Source organism: Bos indicus, chromosome 11 (genome assembly GCF_029378745.1).
Source record: "Bos indicus isolate NIAB-ARS_2022 breed Sahiwal x Tharparkar chromosome 11, NIAB-ARS_B.indTharparkar_mat_pri_1.0, whole genome shotgun sequence".
NCBI classification, from domain to species: domain Eukaryota; kingdom Metazoa; phylum Chordata; class Mammalia; order Artiodactyla; family Bovidae; genus Bos; species Bos indicus.
This window is the reverse complement of record NC_091770.1, coordinates 70,451,317-70,472,524: the sequence shown is the minus strand read 5'-3', so window position 1 is coordinate 70,472,524 and position 21,208 is coordinate 70,451,317. Positions and strand designations below refer to the sequence as shown.

Below are 21,208 nucleotides of genomic sequence, written 5' to 3'. Positions count from 1 at the left end.
GGGCAATAACTTTATGCTCCAGTTTGTTGAAGATATTCAAGAGTTCTTAGGCAGAATGGAAGAAATTACTAAGAAGAGACAACCAGGATATAAAGGATTTCGAAGGGGGAGAGGTATCAAAATCAGTGTCAAGATGTTGGTGAGTGAAAGAGCATGACACAGAGAAACCAGGGAAGGAGAGAGAAATCTGAACCGTGGGGATGATACAGCAGGTATGGATACGTACAAGATGATGAGTTGACATGAGAAGAAAATATCAACACTTCTGTTGGTTTTCCTTGAAAATAAAAATAAAGGAAGCTTTACTCATCCTTCTACAGATTGACACTAGTACCTGTTTTTTTAAAAAAAACATACTCTTATTGAGGAAATATAATCAATTTAAAACGTAAATTTTGCCATATTATTATCTTTCAGCATTTTCTCAATTATTAATACTCATTGAGGTTGTGAGCAAGAGCCTGGCCTTTGTCCTTGGATAGCTTGGATCTGAACACCAGCGCTCCTCTTTGCCACCTCTCTGACCTTATGCAAATAGCTTAACTTTTAATTCCTCACTGGTTTGGGTGAGGTCAGATGAGATAATGTATGTGTTTGGCACATAGTAAGTGCTCAGGAAGTGGTAGATACTGTCACGTGAAATTCAGAGTAATTTCATCAAGTTGCCAAAAGACATCACTTTGGGGAGGATACACACACACACACATGTATTATGTATTTCTTTGTTAACTTTATCATTATATTTGTACATTCAACGTGGTAAATAATCTTTTTTTCCCTTTGCATTTTAAAACTCAGATTTATCAGATAGGACAGGTTTTTTACCTCAGTTTTCCTACCCAGAAAATTAGAGTGCTCTTCCTTTCTCCAGCATTAATAGGTAGAAGTATGTAGGAAGGAGACACGGTGTGTGATAATGTATTTAAAAATACAGAGAGTGAAATAAAATGGAAAACAAGCAGGACCCAGATTCTGCTCACATCAGGCTGCGTGCAGTTTTGGTAACAGGTTCTTTGTTATCTCTACTGTGTGGCCAGGATAAGGGTTTCTCTTGGTGGAGAGATGGTGTGGATGGTGGGTGGATGGCTTCATGGTGGTGGTTTCTGGATGACTGTTTTGGGAGGTCTCAGGTTATAGAGCAACAAGATCCTGGTCATATTTCTATTTGGGGCAGGTTTCAGGATTAGCTACTTCCCAGGGACTGGAAGAAGCTCTGGGCAGTGCTGGCAGAAGGGCTTGTCTGGGCTGCATGTGGGTGCCTGGTGGTTGTGTCATCAGGTCATGTGGGTGGCAGGTGCTTGGAGGCAGTACCTTGTAAGTAATGTTTTGTTGTCTAGGAAAGGAGAGGAATCCTGTTCTAGGCAACTAAGATCCTTCCTGATGTTAGTGACAAGGGGGAGTGGCGAACCCTTAAATGTAACTGGAGTTCCTTCATAGAAGGTGTGTGTGTGTGTGTGTGTGTGTGTAGTTTCCAAAGCTGTGGATTCACAGTTTTTAAAAATGGTTTTCATGTAAAGAAATATTTGAAAGGTGAACAAAAGGTAATTTTAATTTACCACGGCCAAATACCAGGTTTCATTCTTTTTGCTTCATTAAATAGGTATAAAATGTGTGTGCACATACATAAATCGCTAGTGAAATCTTAAATCCAGATGAAGGTAGCATTAAAATAGCCCGAAGAGAAAAACTTTAAGCAACAGTATATCCTAATGTTGCTGCGTAGAATAGGAGAGATCCAGTTGTGAATGCCCAGTGTGCTGTTTGGTGAGTGACTTGTGGACCTGGCCTGGAGGGGAGCATGGCACACGGTGTCGCGCAGCTTCATGCTGAAGCATCTCCCTCGGTCCCCTGTGCGCAGGTCAAAGCCCACCCTGCACCGCAGCTGGAGCAGCAGCTCGACGGCCGGCGGCCTGGAGGGTAGCGTGAAGCTGCACGAGGGCTCCCAGGTCCTCCTCACCAGCTCCAACGAGATGGCCACCGTGAGGTACGTGGGCCCCACCGACTTCGCCTCAGGGATCTGGCTGGGCCTGGAGCTTCGAAGCCCCAAGGGAAAGAATGACGGGGCAGTGGGAGACAAACGCTACTTCACCTGCAAGCCCAACCACGGGGTCCTCGTGAGGCCCAGCAGAGTGACCTACCGGGGAATAAACGGGTCCAAGCTGGTGGATGAGAATTGTTGAGTTAGGCTTCTACATTGTTAAAATAAATGAGCTTACACACACACACACACACACACACACACACACACACACACACACACACACACACACACACACACACACAAAGTCCATGACTAGTGGTTTACTTCACTTAGCCGTTATTTAAAATTTGAAAATACAACTATCTTCATATAGACCATTATAACAATTCAGAGAGACCCCTTTAAAAAGCTTGAAATATGAACTGTAGGAATCATGGGTCTCTTAAAACAATATAAAACTAAGATTTTTTTTAAAAGCTTTTAAAGCTTTAGACCCAAGAAAATTCTTAAACTTGGGGAAAATGTGCCATGAGGTGACTGGCTGCTTTTGCGTCTCATTTTTGCACAGAAGAGTGGATTTTCCATATACCATCATTGTGCAGGTTTTCACTAGCTTTGGTTAATGTTAAGACGTTCACATGACCTTGTCTGGAGTTTTTCTTTCTTTCTGTACCATTGAGGACAAGGCGAGAGTAGCAGCTGCATGATGTGCGTTTTTCTTGTCTTTGGGTTTCGTTATTTGCCCTTCTGGGAATGTCCCACCTACAGACACTTTAGAGCTGTGGGGGTAGATGGGCCCCCGGGGCTCTGGAGCTCAACCTCTGCTGCTGCGGGGTTCTGAAGCTGCTCTTCCTCACCTGGGTCATGAGCTAGCTGGTCACCAGACCGTCCAGCTAGAATGCAGGTCTCCTACCTGTGGCCTGGGCCCTTGCTGCTGCCCAGTGCGTCATCTCAGACCGTTCTTCTGTGTTGGTGACTGCCTCATCTGGAGGAGCTCCAAAATCCCATGATTAGGGTCATGAATTCAAGTCACAATTGGAACTATTTGCACATATTTAACTTCCTTATTAGACATATCTATAAAACACACACACGCGAAGCACTTTGAAAATAAAACATGATGCACTTTCCTCTGTGGAGAATTTGCCACCATTTCCTCTGGGGATGAAAAATATTAAAAAAAAGTATATTTAAGACAGAGCAAATTAAGATATGTTAAGAAGAATGTAGTAGCGATTCATTTAAATGGTTATGGTCTTTGGTGTTTTATTATTCACAAGATTGGTGTTGCCTTTGCTGTTGCTGCTGGTTTCATGTTTTCAATTGTTGCAGAATTCAGCCTGTTATAAAGCTGCGGAGCTGTAATGTGTCTTTATTTTCCTTTTGAGTACATGTTAACAAACTAAGCTTCATGATAGAGTGATATAATAATGCAAAACATTTGTGTTGTGGATATGTATTGAAGTTTGTCCTATATGTACAAAGATTTATCTTTTATCATAGATATTCAGACTCTAAACTACCACAGAAATATCAGAGCAGTTTGCTTTATAAGATAAAAAGCATCCTTCAAAATGGAGCTTGCTTTGTGCTTTAGAAAGAATACATTGAACTATTTTGCAATATACTGTTTAAAATCTAAATTCTGTTGCTTTGCTGCCTTTTTAAAAAAAGTATGAAATTACAAATATTGCTAGAGCTATTTTCCTGAAATACATTTGCAAAGTAAGGCTGCTTTATAATCAAGGAATATTTTTGATTGAAGAAAGTGACTGTACTATGATTCAAAAGTAAACTTATTTTATTATATAGTTTATTTCTTAAAAACTCTATTTATATCTTACCATGAAATCCATGACTACACTGAACTTGGGTGTCCATAATTCTTCTTCTTAAATGGAAAACGCTATAAGTTAGTAACAGTAATGTCAACACTGAATTTATTTTGAGGTTAGAGAACCAATTGTTCTCATATTTAGATTAGGATTATTAAATCCATGTAATCTGTATGTTTACATATACTATACATAAAAATTAGGTGTTTTCATTTGTGTCTTGCTTCTGTCATTCAAAGTTCCCATCTTGAACATTAATAAAAAGGGAAGCTGGTTTGGAGTGGCATGTTGTCATTGACCCTGCCTGCAGTACCTTTTCTCAGATACTCAGATTACATATGCTTTGTGTTTAATTTTTTTTCTTCTTACAGTAATGACTTGGATTTGTCCTATACCTATTGAGAGTCTTAAAAAGTGCCATGCTTCTACTCAGCAAATAAAGTTATGTTTTCAGCTACTTTCTTATTACTTTGTTTTGATGCACAGAGAGTCATTTAAGAAAATAATATATTTCTGTGGTTTTCTAAAATTGCTTAATTACCTTTTATACCAGTGGGATTTCATTTATTTAGAGTAGGATAGAAAACATTGAGTTTACAGATTTAAAATTATATATAAATACATGTCTACTGAAAGGCTTTTGCTTCTATATTTTAAGGTAATTTGGTGGCAGTATGTTTAAGTGCTTTAAATGTGTTCAGATAGAGACATTTGCAGAGTCTGAGCTGAGACACTAACCATGGTGAGTCCCTCGTACCGTCCTCTCCTGAGCTTCTTATCCCTCTCATGTGTTATTATTCTACTTAGCATTTACCACCCTTGGTTATGTTCAACTTTGGGCTCATTGAGGAGTCGGTTCTAATTGTTTTGTTCATCGCTTCATCCCTAACACTTGGAATAATACTTGGTACCTAGTACATGCTGAGGAAATGCTGCTGAATGAGCCGAGGCAGTGGAGGCCATCAATGGTTTACAGTAGAGGTTGCCAGCTTCAGCCAGGTGGGCTTGAGAAGCCAGGCCACGGACAGGTACATTTTGCTGGGTAAGGGAGGACAAAGGACAAGAAAGGTTTGAATCATGGTAGCCCACCTTTACCCCAAATAGTGACATGCTGGGTGTCAAGGGTAGAAAAGGGAACAGGAAGGACAGTGTGGTCACCTAATTGCCCATCTGTTTTCCCTGGGGCCGACTCTGAATTTCCGTTGTGCTGGTGCTAATTCAGAGGACACAGTAACATGTGTGCTCCAACACAGAGAGGGTGGACTGGATCTCAGCCACGTGTGTACAGCACTGGTTTCTGGAGTCAAGCATTTTTATTTCAGAGTTTTATTTTGGACCTACCTATTTAGACTATGTGATATTATTTAAACCACATTGACCAATGGCTAGAGACCTAATGTGTTCGGAATCATCTTAACTAGGATCTAGATCTAGTAATTAACTGTTCACTGGATATTTGTTATCTAAATGACTGACCCAGAGACATATAATACATTTCATTGCATGACAAGCAAGTAGGAGAATTTTTTATTTTTCTTCATGCCCTTTGCTTTACTACACTCATTTATTATGCAAACACAGTAGTTAATACAAAGCTCACATTATCACATATGATTTTAGTAACTGTTTAGTAATATCCCTTGGTACATAGGCCCTTATTTACAAACAATGTCATATAAGCTGCTTGAATACACAACAGACATTCTTAATGGAGACTGTGTGGGGTTTGAACAAGTTACGTAAGTTGTGTTAAGATTTTATTACAAGCAGAATATGAGGCCTTTGCATAGGCAAAAATAATTTTTTTATAACAAAATTTTTGCCAGTGCTCCTTTTAAGGAAGGAGAAAGAAATTTATGTGGAGGAGAGTGGATGGGCACATTACTGACAACAATGTATTTTCATTATGCGTGGTAGAAATGAAACTCTTTTCTGCTCATAGCCTTTTCCCTTGAGGAGAAAGGCACGGGTTGGGGGGTAGGATCCTTGTTTCTTCTCATTCTTTAAAATATAACAGAATTTTCATGATAAAGCAGCAGTAGGTCTTGTCATTTTTTAGTTCAAATTGAAAAGTGTGGTCCTGGTGCTGAGGAGAGGCGGGCTGTAAGTTCTGAGCTGTGTTAGTGAAGACACTCTACGTGTTTAAATTGAGGCTGTTTAGCTAAAACATAACCTGTCTCCAGCGATCACTGCCATCATTTGACCAGCGATCGTGAATATGATTTAATTGCAGCTCTAAAATCCTTCATGCACCCCCAGGTGTCAAGCTTGTTGCTCCTGTAGATACTCAGGTCTTCACGCGCACACCTTGTATGCCTCTGTTCTCAGAGGAGCCGGTCTCAGGACTGGATGTTTTGTCAGAGTTGTTTGAATTGGATAAATTAAATTAAATAGGGAGTCTCAGGAAGCTACTTGCGCTGAACTGAATTTGAAGCATTCCTAAAGTTTAGGAAGTTTAAATATCTACATGCTGTGTTTTCTTTGACCTGTGTTGATCTCATAGAAGCTAAGTTCTTTCAGCTCCAGCCTGAGAGAGGCATTACTTGAAGAACCCTTACCTTCATGAAGACCAAATCAGTGATTTTTCATGTAACAAATCAAATAAGACTGACATGGAAATGAATCATGTTAAAATTATGTGCACAGTTTCAAATCATCCTTTTTATTCTATGTCTAATATGACTTCTGAGATTCAGCTTAAGTCTTAGTCAAGTGTTGATGATATTGGCCGTCCTTGACAGTTCTCGTTATGAAGGATAGGTGTTGCTATGCAGTATCTTTGGGAGAATATCCTAATGTGGATTTTTGAATGAATTTTAATAGTCGTAAAAATTCCATATTGATGGCAGGGGAAAGTGGATTTTGCATTATACACAACAGAGAAGAGGATGAAAGTGAAAATTTTCAGTTTCCTTTATTGAACCTGCCAGTAAAGATAGATTTCCATTAAGAATTCCAATAGATTATATGTACCTGTTAAAAATGTGATTTTTCTCAAGCGATCTTTTCTCTTTCTTGAAGGGACTAGAGCTTAGGGAATTAAGAAATAGCATGAGGTTTCTTGAGGCCTCACTTCACACTCCTGGTGTGAGACAGAGGAAAATCCAGTCCATGTCCTTCTTGAGTTTGTTTTCTTTTATGAAACATCACCTGCTGCTTACTGGTTACATTCATGAAGAAAAATAATTTGTCTTTAATCTTACTTCTCTGAGAACTGTGAAATATCACATAAATATTCTTGTGGAATAAAGAAAAAATATTTAAAAATATTTTTCTCAACTGTTAGATACACTAAAATATAGAAAATTGTCTGCAGTCGTCACAGTCTTCTCTTTTGGTGGGACACTTGAATTGGCTATCTTTTGGGGATTCCCTATTTCTCAATCCACTATAAAGCTATATAATCCAGCACAGGTTTCTAAAAATTGCCCTCCAGTGGCAGTGGGTGTCTCCACAAAGCTGAGAAGAGGGATTCTAACCAATCCGATGGTGGTTGGGAGAGAGGACTCCAGTTACTATGAATTCCTCATCATAAATGGTTCCACGATGTTTGTTGAGGGAGGCCTGACTCCATGGACACGCCTGGTCTCCAGCATGCGGCTCATCATGGGCTTTGTTACGCTGGGAATGGTCACGGACAGAAAGTACATGAGATCTGTCATTGGACATTAGGCATGGTGAAGGAGAACCTTCGAGTGATAAGTCACATGATTTTACCTTGCTAATAAGGCTGCCACTGTTGCAAACGTAACAAAAGAGAAATAAGTGGTGTCATGGTAAGTGTGAAGGTCATTAAGATATGATTTTCATAGTCCTGTGTCAGCTTTGCTTCTTTCAGGAAACCATCTTGAATTAACCTCATTTTGCTATGTTAATGATTTTATGATTTATTAAGGAGATCTTTGAATAGAACAATAAACAGAGAACTGATGCTAAACTTCTTTCTGGTCTCCTTTTGAATGAAGATTAAATATAATTTGCATCACTGGGATTGTGCACTGAATTAATTGGCTTTGGCTTTGAATGAATTAAGAGTTTCTCTCTCTGTCTCTCTCTCTCTCTCACACATATACCCACACACACACCCCTCTACCAACTGTGGGCCAGATGTAGGGATTTACCTTACACAGGAGTGAAGTCTTACAGAATCAGACTTCAGAGCTGGAAGGGGGCCTTTGAGACCAAACTGCTCATGTTTTTAAATGAGAAAGTGAGAATTTAACTTGCTGGAGTCATGTAAGTAGGTAATTGCTGTCTAATACCTATACTCAACTCCTGCACTTGGTCTGCATGCTACTTCTCAAATAATTGGTGAGTGCTAAACCATGCAAAATATTACAACCATGTGAGGTTTTTATCAGTCTGATAATCATCTGTACTGGCAAATAACCTCTCACAATGTAAGTGCTCTAGGGAGCACTAATATACTAAGGCTTAGTGGATTCATTTAGTAAGACTGCCTTTCCACTAACACTGGCTGAAAAACCTGCCTGCCCAATGAGGCTTTTAGTGATGGCAGGATAACTTATTTTGAGTAATTGCTTTCAGGGAGGCAGTAGGCCTTAGTAGAGGAATGGAGTGGGGTAACTGCTGGAGCACAGGTCAAACAGAGGGATCTGAGGAATGGACAGAGCACAGTACTGCAGATAAATGCGGTATCTGGGGTTCTCTTGAGGCAAGCCTGGTGGTGCCATCTTTACGTGGAAAGGTAACACGCTCATTTACATTTACTGAACACTGAAGCCGTGTTCCTCCCGCCCCCAACACTATGTCATATTATTTCCTTACACTGAGCTTTTCAAATGTTTTAAAAGTTATTAACTTAGAGCTAAAAATAGCTTTGTGTTTGAGTGGTGCATTAAAAATTAAATACACCTACTCAGGATACCAAATCAAAACAGAATCTTAATAGAAGCCTTAGTATTTGTTCTCAATAATTATCTTTTGTTTTAGGGCATCTTGTGGAAGATTATAGGAATTTCTGGTTTTTGTTTTATATGTTCACACAACAGCACAGGGAACCATCTGCTGCAGTGAAATTAGCAAAGTCAAGTTGTGTGTTCTTTGGGGACCCATTTAAAAAGTCATTAGCTAAAGACAGATTGACAACGCACTTCATACATTTTATGAATCTTGCCATGGGAAGTCTGTTATTCAGAGTAGTCTAAATTCATAAGCATCATGTTTTAGGTCTACAAAGCTCATGTGAATTTTAGTTCTACTATTACTAGAGAAAAATCTGTTAAAAATAGCCTGATCACTTAGAATTTTTAGTGGTACATGTGTGCTCAGTCATGTCTGCTTCTTTTCGGCCCCATGGACTGTTAGCCCTGCTGGGCTCCTCTTTCCATGAGATTCTCCAGGCAAGAATACAGGAGTGGGTTGCCATTTCCTCCTCCAGGGGATATTCCCCACCGAGGAATTGAACTTGTGTCTTCTTCAGCTCCAGCATTATAAGCAGATCCTTTACCACTGAGCCACTGGGGAGTTTTGGTGGTGCGCCCTGTGAATCTGGAGGTAAAAGCCCCAAGTGTTACGGAATAAAGTTAATCTGTGGTTATGTAATATTTTACAGCTGTAGGTTTATAAAAAACTATATGGAGAGGCCAGACACTTCAAAAAGAATTCATTAAGTTGATTAAATGTCTTCCTCTGTTGCTCATTTTTTAACACTTAAGTGTAGCAGAGAGTCTTCACACTCTTCTTTTGAGCTGAAAGGACTTGGTTCTGGTCGAGTTCTTGCTACTGTCATTAAACAACTGATGCCCACGTGGCACAGAAGGGGCGCTGGGAGGACCAGATAGGACTAGTGGGAGGGCAGGCATATAGAGACACATGCCAACTTTTGAAATTCTCCCCACAATCAACCCAATTCATTAAGGAATTCAAGAGGTATGAGAGGGAATGCTTGTGCTTTCACAGTTTGTAATCTCCCTGAGGGCCAGGGAGAAAGGGACATTATTGTCCTCAATTTGTATATGGAGACACTGAGGTACAGACACATCTAAGAACCCATAGATAGCCAGGACGCACATCCTAACTGGACCTGAAGAATCTGGTCTTTCAACTACCAAGTAGATCTTACACTTCCTAAAAAAATAAAAGTTTGTTCCTGATATATTGATCTGCTAAAATATTGAAGTACCAGTCATTGATAAATATTGATAAACCAGTCATTCCTCACAAATTGTCTATTTCCCAATGGAATGATTGTGAACTTATGATGAGCTTCTTTATAGATATGGGACATGAATAATTATACTAGCTTATGGCTTAATTAATGTAACTTCTACAGACTTTAATTGTGCCTGTCCATGTTCTAGGTGGAATTTTCCATCATAATTAATAAATACGTGAGTCCATAGCATCAGTATGAATTGCTGGAGCCATATGGCTGGAGTGCTGATACCTGGGCGATTAGCAAGTTAAATGAAACATCTTGAGGTCATCATATCTCGGTGTGGAGTTGTTTATTATCCATGTATACAGGCTTTTAAGATTGGACTACCATTTACATGAAAACTGATACCAATAAAGATGATTAGAGAGAATCAACAAATCAATCTCTGTGGTAGTAAGGCACAACCTGAAAATGTAGTGGATGTGTAGTTTTTAAGAAGAGAAAGGAATAAGATTTTTCCCTTGTTAATGAAAGAGTTGGCTATTTAACCACGTAGCATGCTCCCTGTTTAATTGGTTACTGGTGTCACAAGTATAAAGTAAAATTGTTCTCGTTATGACAGTTGCTCTGTCATCCTTTTAGGAGGGTATTTTTCAAAGTGTGATTATTGGACACCTTCAGGTGGTTTATGAGTTAATGGTTATATAATTAGACTATTTACTTTGTGCCGGGCATGAGCTAAAACTTTATTGATACAAGTATTTAGTGATGAGTTCATTGATGTTTCATCTTCATGTGTGTCCGATGAAGATACTTTTGGCAGTTAAGAAGATAAAGAAAAGTGATGTCCAAGGTATCTGAGCTTCTAAAGATGTGAAGAACTACTGACTAGGCAAGGCTCTGCCATAGAGGAATCAACACTCACTGGTCTGGTGTTGGCTTAGAACAGAATGGCCTCATGTCCAGGTGAGACTGTTGATGCAAGTGGAGTTGAGAAGGCAGGGGAAGGTGGATAGACACAGTCCTTTTGCTTGGGAATGTTTAGTGCTTAACAAGTGATAAATGCTTTCGTCCAAAAGTGAGGTTCTGGCACAGCTACCACCAGAAATGAAACTGGGAAAGAGAATGGAGGGGAGCAGAAAGAAAGAGATGAAAACTTTCTGATAAAGCATCATTGCATACTTCTGTGTGTAAGATTTAACAGATTCCTAACTTGTCTGCAATGGAGATAAATTTCACGTGTGAAAACCAAGTTCAGAACTCTTTGTAACATGTCACTACCAACCTCAGCACTCCATGTGTTCCTTAATTCCTTCACTTGTCACCCAGAGAAAAAAACTGTTTTGCTCTGTATTTGACAGGTATACAAATTATGCCTTGTGTTTCAGTCAATTTCTGTTCCCATATGTGCTAGAATCACACACTATTAAGGAGCCGGAACTGGGGAAAAGCCTGGAAGGAAGGATACTGAATCAGTACCTCTCCTTAGGACCACTGGAGGGCCTGCTGCTCCCGTGATTCATCTCCAGGAGTAGAAACTTCAGCTTGGTAACCTTCATGATTGAAATTGTTAGAAAGTGTGACACTAATGCTCATGAATGGATACATTTTTATGCCTCGATGTATCACTGTTGCTTACATTAAAAAAATTTTTTTTTAATTATATCGGAGTTTATTTTAGTGCTAAGTTTTAAAATAAGGAATTAAAATTTTAAATCTCAAATTTCCGACGCAGTAGGAAACCTCACACTCCACTGTTCACCGTTAGTAGTAGGGTTTTCTTAAGGCTTGAGGTATATTACCAGGATGTTGGACTCTCTGGATCTTACCATCCTCAAAGCACTTTGAGTACTTGTGTTTCATTCAGATGAGTGTATACACATTTTCTCTCTACTACTCTTAACTATTCACCACATTTGTATGATATGATCGTCGATGACTCAGCACAAGTGAAAGCACCCAGCATCCACAGTGACCTTCCAGTGAGTTCTCTATGATTCTTTTCCAAGTAAACAATGTCCCCGCGCTGACACTAAAGAGAACTTTATTTCGGTTCCCTCTGCTCTCAAGTGGTCCAGGCCCACATTGACCAGGTAAGGGAACACCTATGACTCCGACTAGCAAACACGGGAGCGGCTAGCTCTGCGAGCGTGGAGCAGAGCACACGGGACAGGGAAAGAAGCAGGAGCAGGTGGGCACCAGCCATCCGTCAGAACCCTACGCAGCCCCGTCCCGGCCTCGCGTTGATCACTCGTCTTTATATGTTCTCCTTTTGCAAGACTGGGATGAACCCGTGTTCCAAACCTTTAGAAGCAATTTGAAAACACAGCTTTTGATGTGGCACTTCAAAACAAGTTGGCACAGAATGAAGAGTGACATTTGGTCAGTGGTTTGCGGAGGAGCCGTAGCCTGTCCCTCCACGGGCCGGGCTGGGGCTCAGGGCGCAGGCTGGCTCTTGGGCGCGGGGTCCTCGTAGCGGCCCGGGCCGGGGGCGGCCTCCGGGGGGAAGCCCTGCTGCTGGTAGCCGTAGTTGACGGTGCCGCACGGGAAGTGGCGCAGCCTGAACAGAGGCACGTCCCGCAGGCTGGCGGTCAGCGCCGACGGCTCGAGGAGCAGCGAGGCACCCGGGTGGCGGGCGGCGGGCGCGGGGGCCGGGACAGCACGGGCGCCCTCGCCGCCCGGGGGCCCCGGCTCGCGCTGCTCCTTCTTGGCCGGTGGAGTGTTCTTTTTGGTGGGTTTCTCTGTAAACCAGGAGCCGTAGGTGGGGTTCCAGAGGCTGGTGGGCTTGTTCCTGGAGCCCTGGACTTGGGGCAGCTCCGAGGGCGGGTTGGACTGCGAGAAGGCCATGTTGACGTGTCCCCCCTCCACGGCCGGCGGCCGGGCGCCGCCTCGGACACAGGCCTCCGCGACCGCGGGCTTCTTGCCGGCCTTGCCGGGCGGAGCCGAGGGCAGAGCGGCGGGGGCGGCCGGCTCGCGGCCCTCCTCTCGCTTGGCCTGGGCCGCCGAGACCAGGAGAGGAGGGATTCCCTCGGGGTCCTGGGGCCTCATGGGCACCTTCTCCTCCTCTTCCACGAGGGGCCCGTATTCTACCGGCAAAGCGGTGTTGATCACATCTGGGTCCTACAGGCGGGAGAGATGGACGGATGGAGACTTTGAACCACAGGCCAAACGTGTGGATGGGAAGATAACCTTAGCGATGATGTCATCCAAACTTACTTAACAGATGAGGCAACCATTCAGGGTTTACTGGGAATATATTAATTTGTAAGCACGGGAGAATAAGAAACACGTGCGAAAACGTCCTCATCTTTGTAGAGCTTGGAGGAGAGGCGCTATTATAGAAGAGCGTGCTGGGACAGGGTGCCCAGAAGCGGCCCCACTACCTGGGGAAGGGGAGTGGGCTCAGGAAAGAAAGGCTTTGCAGAGACCAGCTTTAGGCAAAACTTATAGACGAATGGATTTAAAAAATTATAAATTAGTTTTTTAAAATGGTTACAGTCTGTTTCCAGTGAAGTGTGCTCAGTCGTGTGCTGCTCTTTGCAATCCCATGGACTGTAGCTTACCAGGCCCCGTCCATGGAATTTTCCAGGCAAGAGTACTGGAGTGGGTTGCCATTTCCTTCTCCAGGCGAACTTCCCGACCAGGGGATCGAACCCACGTCTCCCACATGGCAGGCAGACGCTTTATCCTCTGAGCCACCAGGGAAGCCCAGTTCCCAGTGAAATACGTAAAAAAAAAAAAAATCTATATGTTTGACTTCAAAATGTGTCTGTTGAGAGTGAGAGGAGGGGAGGCGAAGGGAGGAGGGACACACCATGCTGGCTGACAAGGTTAACCTCTGGTTCTCCTAGCATTTCCATCACCTTTGGACGGAGGCTGCACTGGATCATAACGTTTCTGGGTTATATCATCACTTCATTACACATGCTGATATCACAATGCAGTGGTTTTTCAACAAGTTTGGATCTGATGAAACCCAGGAAATACTGACGTGCTAGGAGGAAAACCACTTACAAAATCAACTCTGTGCTAGATCATTTTTACAGCGACAGACTGATATAGAAAAGCAGAAGGCAGCTGCTAGAGATTTGAGGAAGATTTGTGGAAGAAAGCTTAAAGTTGGGGAAACTTAATCCTGTACTATTTTGTGCAAATTGGGAAAACCATCACTTCAGGTTAATAGAAAAGCACATAGGTCCAGTATTCATCAGTAAAAAGTTTAAGCATAAAAAATAACTACCTTCTAATTCTCTCTGCTTTAGTCTTTAGTTCCTTCTCTATTAATTATTAATTTCTAGAATGAGTCATTCAAAATATGCTTGTACAGAGCTCCCAGCTTTTAAGAGGGATCTTATGTGCTTTGGAGAAGAAAATTACTCCAAAGTATATGTACTTAAGTGGATACATCCCATTAATATTACAACATAATAACCTAAAAGCCACTGAACATCAAGTTCTCTAAAACAAACAAAAAAAACCCCAAATAACTTGAAGTCTATATAGATAAATGCTTTCTGAGCTCAAAGGACCCAAAAGAATGGAATCATGAGGACAGGAGGTGACTCCAGTGTGAAAATGTATATGTCTATTGTTACAACTAAGAGGAGAGGGAATTTAGAGAGGTAGCGGTTTGTTGTCTGACTTCTAAAAGGTTCTCCAGAATCTGATATTCTGGCAGAATGAGAGGCAAAAAAGAGGGAAAGAAATTCACGCAGCCTGGAGGTGAGAAGTGTCGGTGTGAAGGTCCCTGAGACGTTGAAGTAGAGGAGCACACCCCTCCACCGAGGATGGTGCAGACACAGACAGAGGAGATTGGGGGCCAGGGCTCTCACTTGATGGCCTCCACTCTTGAAGAGGTAGAAGGCATAGTTATCTGCTGAAAATCTCCCCATTTCTATTAACATCAAAACAGGAAAAAGGCAGTCCTTACTGACGGAATTGGGAGTGGAATCTGGACAGGGACCAGCAGGACTTCGGGAAGCTGCGTGGCTTGGACAGACCCTCTCCCAGCTCAACTCCTCTTAAGCGACAGCAACTAGTATTTGTTTACAAAACAGGCAGACTGAGATACCACTCATTGTACTTATAGATAATTAACATTCATCTTCAAGAGCATAGCTTATTTCTCCTGGCTGGTGTAACTGTTATTTCACATTTTGGCATTTGCCATCTTCAAGACTTTTCCATATAAATACTAGCTGAAGGAGGTGGGGGGGATGTGTATACCTGAGTGCAGTATTCAATCCTCTCCAAAATTATGGCAAAGTTGGGCCTGTCTTCAGGCTGATGTTGCCAGCACTGGGTCATTATCCGGTATCTAAAAGAACAAGGACATAAATTAAAATCAAGAAAAATGGGATGAAAAATAAGTCCCGCCCTCCCCCCAGCGCTTTTCTAATAGGACTGGAACAGCACTGTCTTCTAGGGTGGGGACTCATCTTGTCCCCGTGTTTGCATGTGCCGCCCTCTGCTGATGGGCAGGGTGTGAAGGTATCACACAGGGCTCATTTGTTGCATTCCTGAATTACCGTCACCTCTGGGGCAGAATATTCTAACTGTATTTCCCATCTGTCTTGTCTGTGGGAAGGAGGTGAGACAGATCGGTTCAGTTCAGTTCAGTTGCTCAGTCGTGTCTGACTCTTTGCGACCCCGTGGATTGCATGAGGTCCGTGGTGAGACACACAGGACAGCAGAAAACCCAGGGGATAGAGATGCTCTAGGGAGACTCAAGACCTGTGGAGTAAGGCAGCAGGGACGGAGCCCACGACACAGACCCAGGAGATGCCTGAGGCCAGTGAGCCTGGTGAGTCCACAGCCTCCATCCAGACAATGTGTACCTTTTGGGGTGTGGCATTATTGCTGTCAAGGGGCAGGTAAGAATAAACCATCTCATTGAAACTACAGACACACTCCTATCTTGGGGCATATTAAATGAGGTCAGCCATCTGTTCCTTCATCTTAAAAATTAAAATGCATATGTGGCTGCAGATATTTTTTGAAAAGGAAAATTGTGCTTAGTAAATTGTAGAAAATCCTCAGAGTCATACACAGGCCCTGGGCAGTTCTTAGGTGGGTCCATCCGTCCTCCACTGGTGACGAACTCCAGGACTTCCTGGTTGCTTTTGCTAGGGTATGGCATGTATCCAAGAGAGAAGATTTCCCATAGCAGCACTCCGAAGGACCTGCACACAGGATGGGAGGTGTGGGTGTGGGCGTGCACACACACATACACAGAGACTCAGACATACACACAAATACATTCACAGATGCTCATACACAGACACACACACACACATGTAAATACCCCGACACACTTACAGAGACATATGTATATGTACACACAGAGACATAAACATATACACAGTCTCAGACACACACAGACATGCACACATGGAAAATTTTAATTGCTTAATTTCATTTTTCCACAATAAAAGTTTTTAATATGGAGAAATAGAAAAGAATGAGAACGTAGCCCTACGTGAAGATCCATAAAAGGATAACCAGCATGTTATGTTTCTTCGTTCAAGATTCTGGGCTTAGAATTTTTTTACATAATTGCTGTGATTTTCTTTTTTTGGGGCAAATTCCATTATAACATAAACATTTTGCATGCTAATACAAACCCTTTTATAAATAGAATTTGACATAGCTATAAAAAATTCCACTGAGTAGTTGTGCCATAATTTGCTCTATCATTTCCATATTGTTTTCAATTTTTGAAGTATTTTAAAAACATTGTGATGAACATTTTTATACATTTTTAAAAGGACAGTTTCCTTAGAATAAATTTCCGGAATTTAGGATTAGGATAATCTAGTAAAATCTAGGATAATTCTAATGGAATGACTAGATCAAAATAATATGAACGCAGAAAAATTATTTCTGTATATTGCCCATGTGACTTTCTAGTGCATTGCTGATCATCAACCAGCACTGTGCATCAGACACTCTTACCAACACTGAGAGTTCTTACTAAAAATGAGAACTTTTGCTGATTTTTAAGGTAAAAAAATGGTAGATTATTTTAAATTATGATTATTGATTGGATAATTAACATGGTTGAATGTGTGTGTTAATTCACTCTGTTTTTTTCCTGTGAATGTTTCATGTTTAACCACATATAACCACCCTAAACCACATATTATATTTTGATTTATAAACATACTTTATCAAAGATGTTAATCTTTTATTCAAAGTTCAAACACTTCTATTAGTTGCTTTCTTATTTTCCTTGTTAGCATACCAAAGATTTTCATTTTTAGGTAGTTGAATCTATTTTAAAAAATTCTGTGATTTCTTCCATCTGTTTCAGAGATGGTACAATCCTCTCTTTACCAATGATTAGATGAATGTTTGCTATTTTCTTCCAGTTGTATTAATATTTCTTTTTTCTTTCTTCTCACATCCAGTTGGAGTTGAGTTTGGTGTAAAGTGGGAGGTAAGGATCTCATTTTATTCGCTCTTCTAAAACCACTCTTTAACACTACATATTCCTATAATAATTTTCTCGTCAACTATTGACTTGTGAGTAAGATAGGTCTGTTCCAGGATATCTATTCACTTCATCTATTTGTCTGCTTCTTGCATTGATACCATTTTCTTTTACTTTATTTTTTGGCTGTGCCGAGTCTTCACTGCTGCACGCAAACTCTTCTCTAGTTGCGGTGCACGAGCTTCTCACTGCACTGGCTTCTCTTGTAGAGCCGGGCCCTAGAGTGTGGGCTTCAGTAGCTGTGGCACACAGGCTTAGTTGCCCCTGGGCATGTATAAACTTCTTGGACCAGGGATCAAACCTGTGTTCTCTCATTGGCAGGCAGATTCTTAACCATTGTGCCACTAGGGAAGTCTCTCTTACTTTTTGTGTATTTATGTTTTAATATCCGGTAGGACATTTTTCCTTCTCTCTTTTTAAAGAAATGTATCTGATTTCTCACAATCAAATCAAATGTATTTTGATTTCTCAAAATAAAAAATACAAAAAATGTATTTGATTTGTTTTAAATGAACTTTAAAATGATTTCTATTGTGTTTCAAAATCATCTCCTTTGATATTTTGCCTAAAACTTTAAAACATTTAATTTCATAATTAGTTTTTTTAGCCAAAAAAGGCTATCTTTGTTTTAGTATTTGGTTGCAGTTTTATAATGTTAATATTACCTCAAAAATTTACAGAACTATAGCTCCTCTGGAACTATAACTCTTGAGTCACTTGGACTGCAAAGAGATCAAACCAGTCAATCCTAAAGGAAATCAACCCTGAATATTCATTGGAAGGACTGATGCTGAAGCTGAAGCTCCAGTACTTTGGCCACCTGATGTGAAGACCTGACTCATTAGAAAAGACTCTGATACTGGGAAAGATTGAAGTCAAGAGGCGAAGGGGATAACAGAGGATGAGATGGTTGGATGGCATCACCGACTCAATGGACATGAGTTTGAGTAAGCTCCGGGAGATGGTGAAAGACAGGGAAGCTTGGCGTGCTGCAGTCCATGGGGTCGCAAAGAGTCAGACAGAACTGAGCGACCAAACACCAAAGCTTCTCTGGGCTTCCCAGGTGGCACCTGTGGTAAAGAACCTGCCTGCCAATGCAGGATACTTAAGAGATGTGGGTTTGATTCCTGGGTTGGGAAGATCCCCTGGAGGAGGGGTGGCAACCCACTCTAGTATTCTTGCCTGGAGAATCCCATGGACAGAAGAGCCTGGCAGGCTACGGTCCATAGGGTCCCAAAGAGTCAGACATGTAGCAAGTGATTTACACAAAGTACTTTTATTGACATCATTTAAGTGAACTTTCAAAGATTCTTTTGGGGAGAATTGGGCAAAGGTAGCTTCTATATTTTTCAGGTGAGAAGGCTGAAGCAGAGATTATTATACAGTTAATTCAAGACAGACTGGAATATGTTATTAGATTTCTTGATTCTACTGACTACAAATTGCCTGGTGCATATATTATTCTTTTCTGTTTGGTGGTCTTTCTGCCTCCCCCAAGGGCAGAACAAAATAAGCAAAATCATGGATGAAACTAAATAGCAGGGCTTAAAGAATCCCAGCAATATGTTTTCTGCCTATCTGGATAAATAGCTAAGGAGACAAATTGCAGTATTCTTTGACAGAATCACTGTATGGATTGCAAATAGATGTTTATTTTCTTAGAGTTCAAGGGAGTGAGAAGTCATGTTGGTTACAGAACACTGGTAATTTCAGGTAAGTAATGTTGTGAGATTTAACAGATAACCATACAGGATACTCATTAACATTTGAATTCCAGATAAACAAGAAATACATTTTTAGTATCAGTATATCCCAGTTGGATTTCCCAGGTGGCGCTAGTGGTAAAGAACCCTCTGGCCAGTGCAGGAGACATGAGAGATGAGGGTTCGATCCCTGGGTTGAGACGATCCCCTGGAAGAGGGCATGGCAACCCACTCCAGTATCCTTGCCTGGAGAATTCCATGGACAGAGAAGCCTGTGGAGCTTCAGTTCATAGGGTCGCAGAGAGCTGGATGGGACTGAAGCGATTTAGCACACATTCATATCCCAAATACTGCATGAGACATACTTATACCATACAATTTTCATGTGAAATTTCATTTTAACTGGCCATTTTGTATTTTATCTAGTAATCCTACAGATCAGGTAAATCTATATTTTGTATGCCAATTTTTTTTTAAATCACCTATAAGTTAAGCCTGTCTTAAACAGGAGCCACAAGGCCCAAAGCTTTGCACCAAAGCATTCAAAAATCAAATAAGACAAATATTTTTTAAAAAATCCCACATTGTTTCTTCTGATATAAAACTTGCTCCTCTGCTTCATGAGGCCTGGGGTGGGATTGAGAATTTGAGTTTATGACAAGGTCCCAGGTGATGCTGATGCTGTTGCTGTTGATCGGAGGAGCACACTTTGAGACCCACTGGGTTTGGGTAAGTCAAATCTCAGTGGCTTCAAACAACAAAATCTCTTATGCACATTATCAAAAAATGGATCAGAGGAGGGACTCTGGTCACCATGGCTCCTCTGTCTTCTGACCTTATCTCAATGCAAGGCTTTCAGAATCTGGAGGATTCTTGTCCATTTTCTTGGTTTCCCACATTGCTGTTGAGAAATTCAATTGTTTGGATTCCCTGTCTTTCCTCTCTGATAATTGTTTACTATGACTTTATTTGTATCTTTGGAAACTTTTACCACCTTGATCACCATTTGTCTGAAATTTCACAATGATATATTCATGGGGTTGCTCTTTTTATTCACAGCGCTTAGCACTTTCTGGATGCTTTCATTCTGAAAACGTACGTCCTTCTGGGAAATCTTGAATTATTTCTTTGATGTTTTTATTCCCTTCATTTCTGCTCTTCATTCTTTCTGGGACACCTATTTGTCAGCTAATTGGGTCTAATGGTCTAATTCTTTTAATTGTCTTTCTTTTCCTATCTATCCGATCTATTTATAGTCATTTTATTTTCTAGAGGATTGATTCAACTCTGTCTTCCAACTTTTCTTTTACTTTCACACATCTATTATCATCTTTTTTTAAAAAAACACTTTATTTTCTTAAGAACAGTTTTAGGTTGTAAAGAAATTATGAAGATAACACAGAAAGTTCCCACAGGCCTCACACGCAGTTCCATTTTTAGCTTCTTACATTAATGTGATACATTTGTTACAATTAATGAGCCAATACTGAGGAATTATTATTAACTAAAGCCCATAGTTTATTCAGGTTTCCTTAGCTTTTGCTGAATTTCCTTTTTCTGTTCTAGGACTCCATTAGAATATCACTTTATATTTAGCTGTCATGTTTCCTTAGGCTATTCTTGACTTTGGCAACTTCTCAGACTTTCCTTGTTTTTAATGACCTGGACAGTTTCAAAGAGTTCTGGTCAGGAATTCTGTAGAATGTCATATTAGGATTTGACTGTTTTTCTTATGATTAGACTGGAGTTAATGGGTTTGGGGAGAAAGACCTCAGAGGTTAACTACCATTTCTTCATATGTCAAGGTACGTGCTATCAACATGATCTACCGCTGTTGATGTTGACCTTGACTGCCTAGCAGAGGTAGTGTTTACCAAGTTTCTTTCTTCCCCCTGCTTTTCTCTCTCTGTGCCTTTTGAAAAAAATGCTGCTGTGTGCTGCCCACATGGGCTCCAGGGAACTAGGCTCCATCTCCTTGAAGGCTCTCTTATCACATTTTTCTATCCAGGAGTTTTTTCCCTAAGAACATTTAAAATAATTAGTTAATTGATTTTTGGCTGCGTTGGGTTTTAGTTT

General features: G+C 41.0%; 2 protein-coding genes across 7 annotated transcripts in view; one reads left to right on the top strand and one right to left on the bottom strand.

Annotated features, from left to right (window-relative positions):
• The window catches only part of CLIP4 (CAP-Gly domain containing linker protein family member 4), a 104,015-nt gene extending 99,742 nt beyond the window's left edge, over nucleotides 1-4,273 (top strand). For all 5 annotated transcript variants that reach the window (XM_070798943.1, XM_070798941.1, XM_070798942.1 and 2 more), the window contains exon 16: nucleotides 1,859-4,273. In XM_070798943.1, coding sequence (XP_070655044.1) covers nucleotides 1,859-2,180 — 322 coding nt within the window. In that variant the 3' untranslated portion in view covers nucleotides 2,181-4,273. The remainder of the gene's footprint in view (nucleotides 1-1,858) is intronic.
• A 5,996-nt stretch (nucleotides 4,274-10,269) lies between these two features.
• The window catches only part of ALK (ALK receptor tyrosine kinase), a 735,395-nt gene continuing 724,456 nt past the window's right edge, over nucleotides 10,270-21,208 (bottom strand). For both annotated transcript variants that reach the window (XM_070798938.1, XM_070798939.1), the window contains 3 exons: nucleotides 15,985-16,119; nucleotides 15,164-15,254; nucleotides 10,270-13,057 (listed from right to left, as the gene is read on the bottom strand). In XM_070798938.1, the coding sequence (XP_070655039.1) occupies nucleotides 12,374-13,057; nucleotides 15,164-15,254; nucleotides 15,985-16,119 (910 nt within the window). In that variant the 3' untranslated portion in view covers nucleotides 10,270-12,373. The remainder of the gene's footprint in view (nucleotides 13,058-15,163; nucleotides 15,255-15,984; nucleotides 16,120-21,208) is intronic.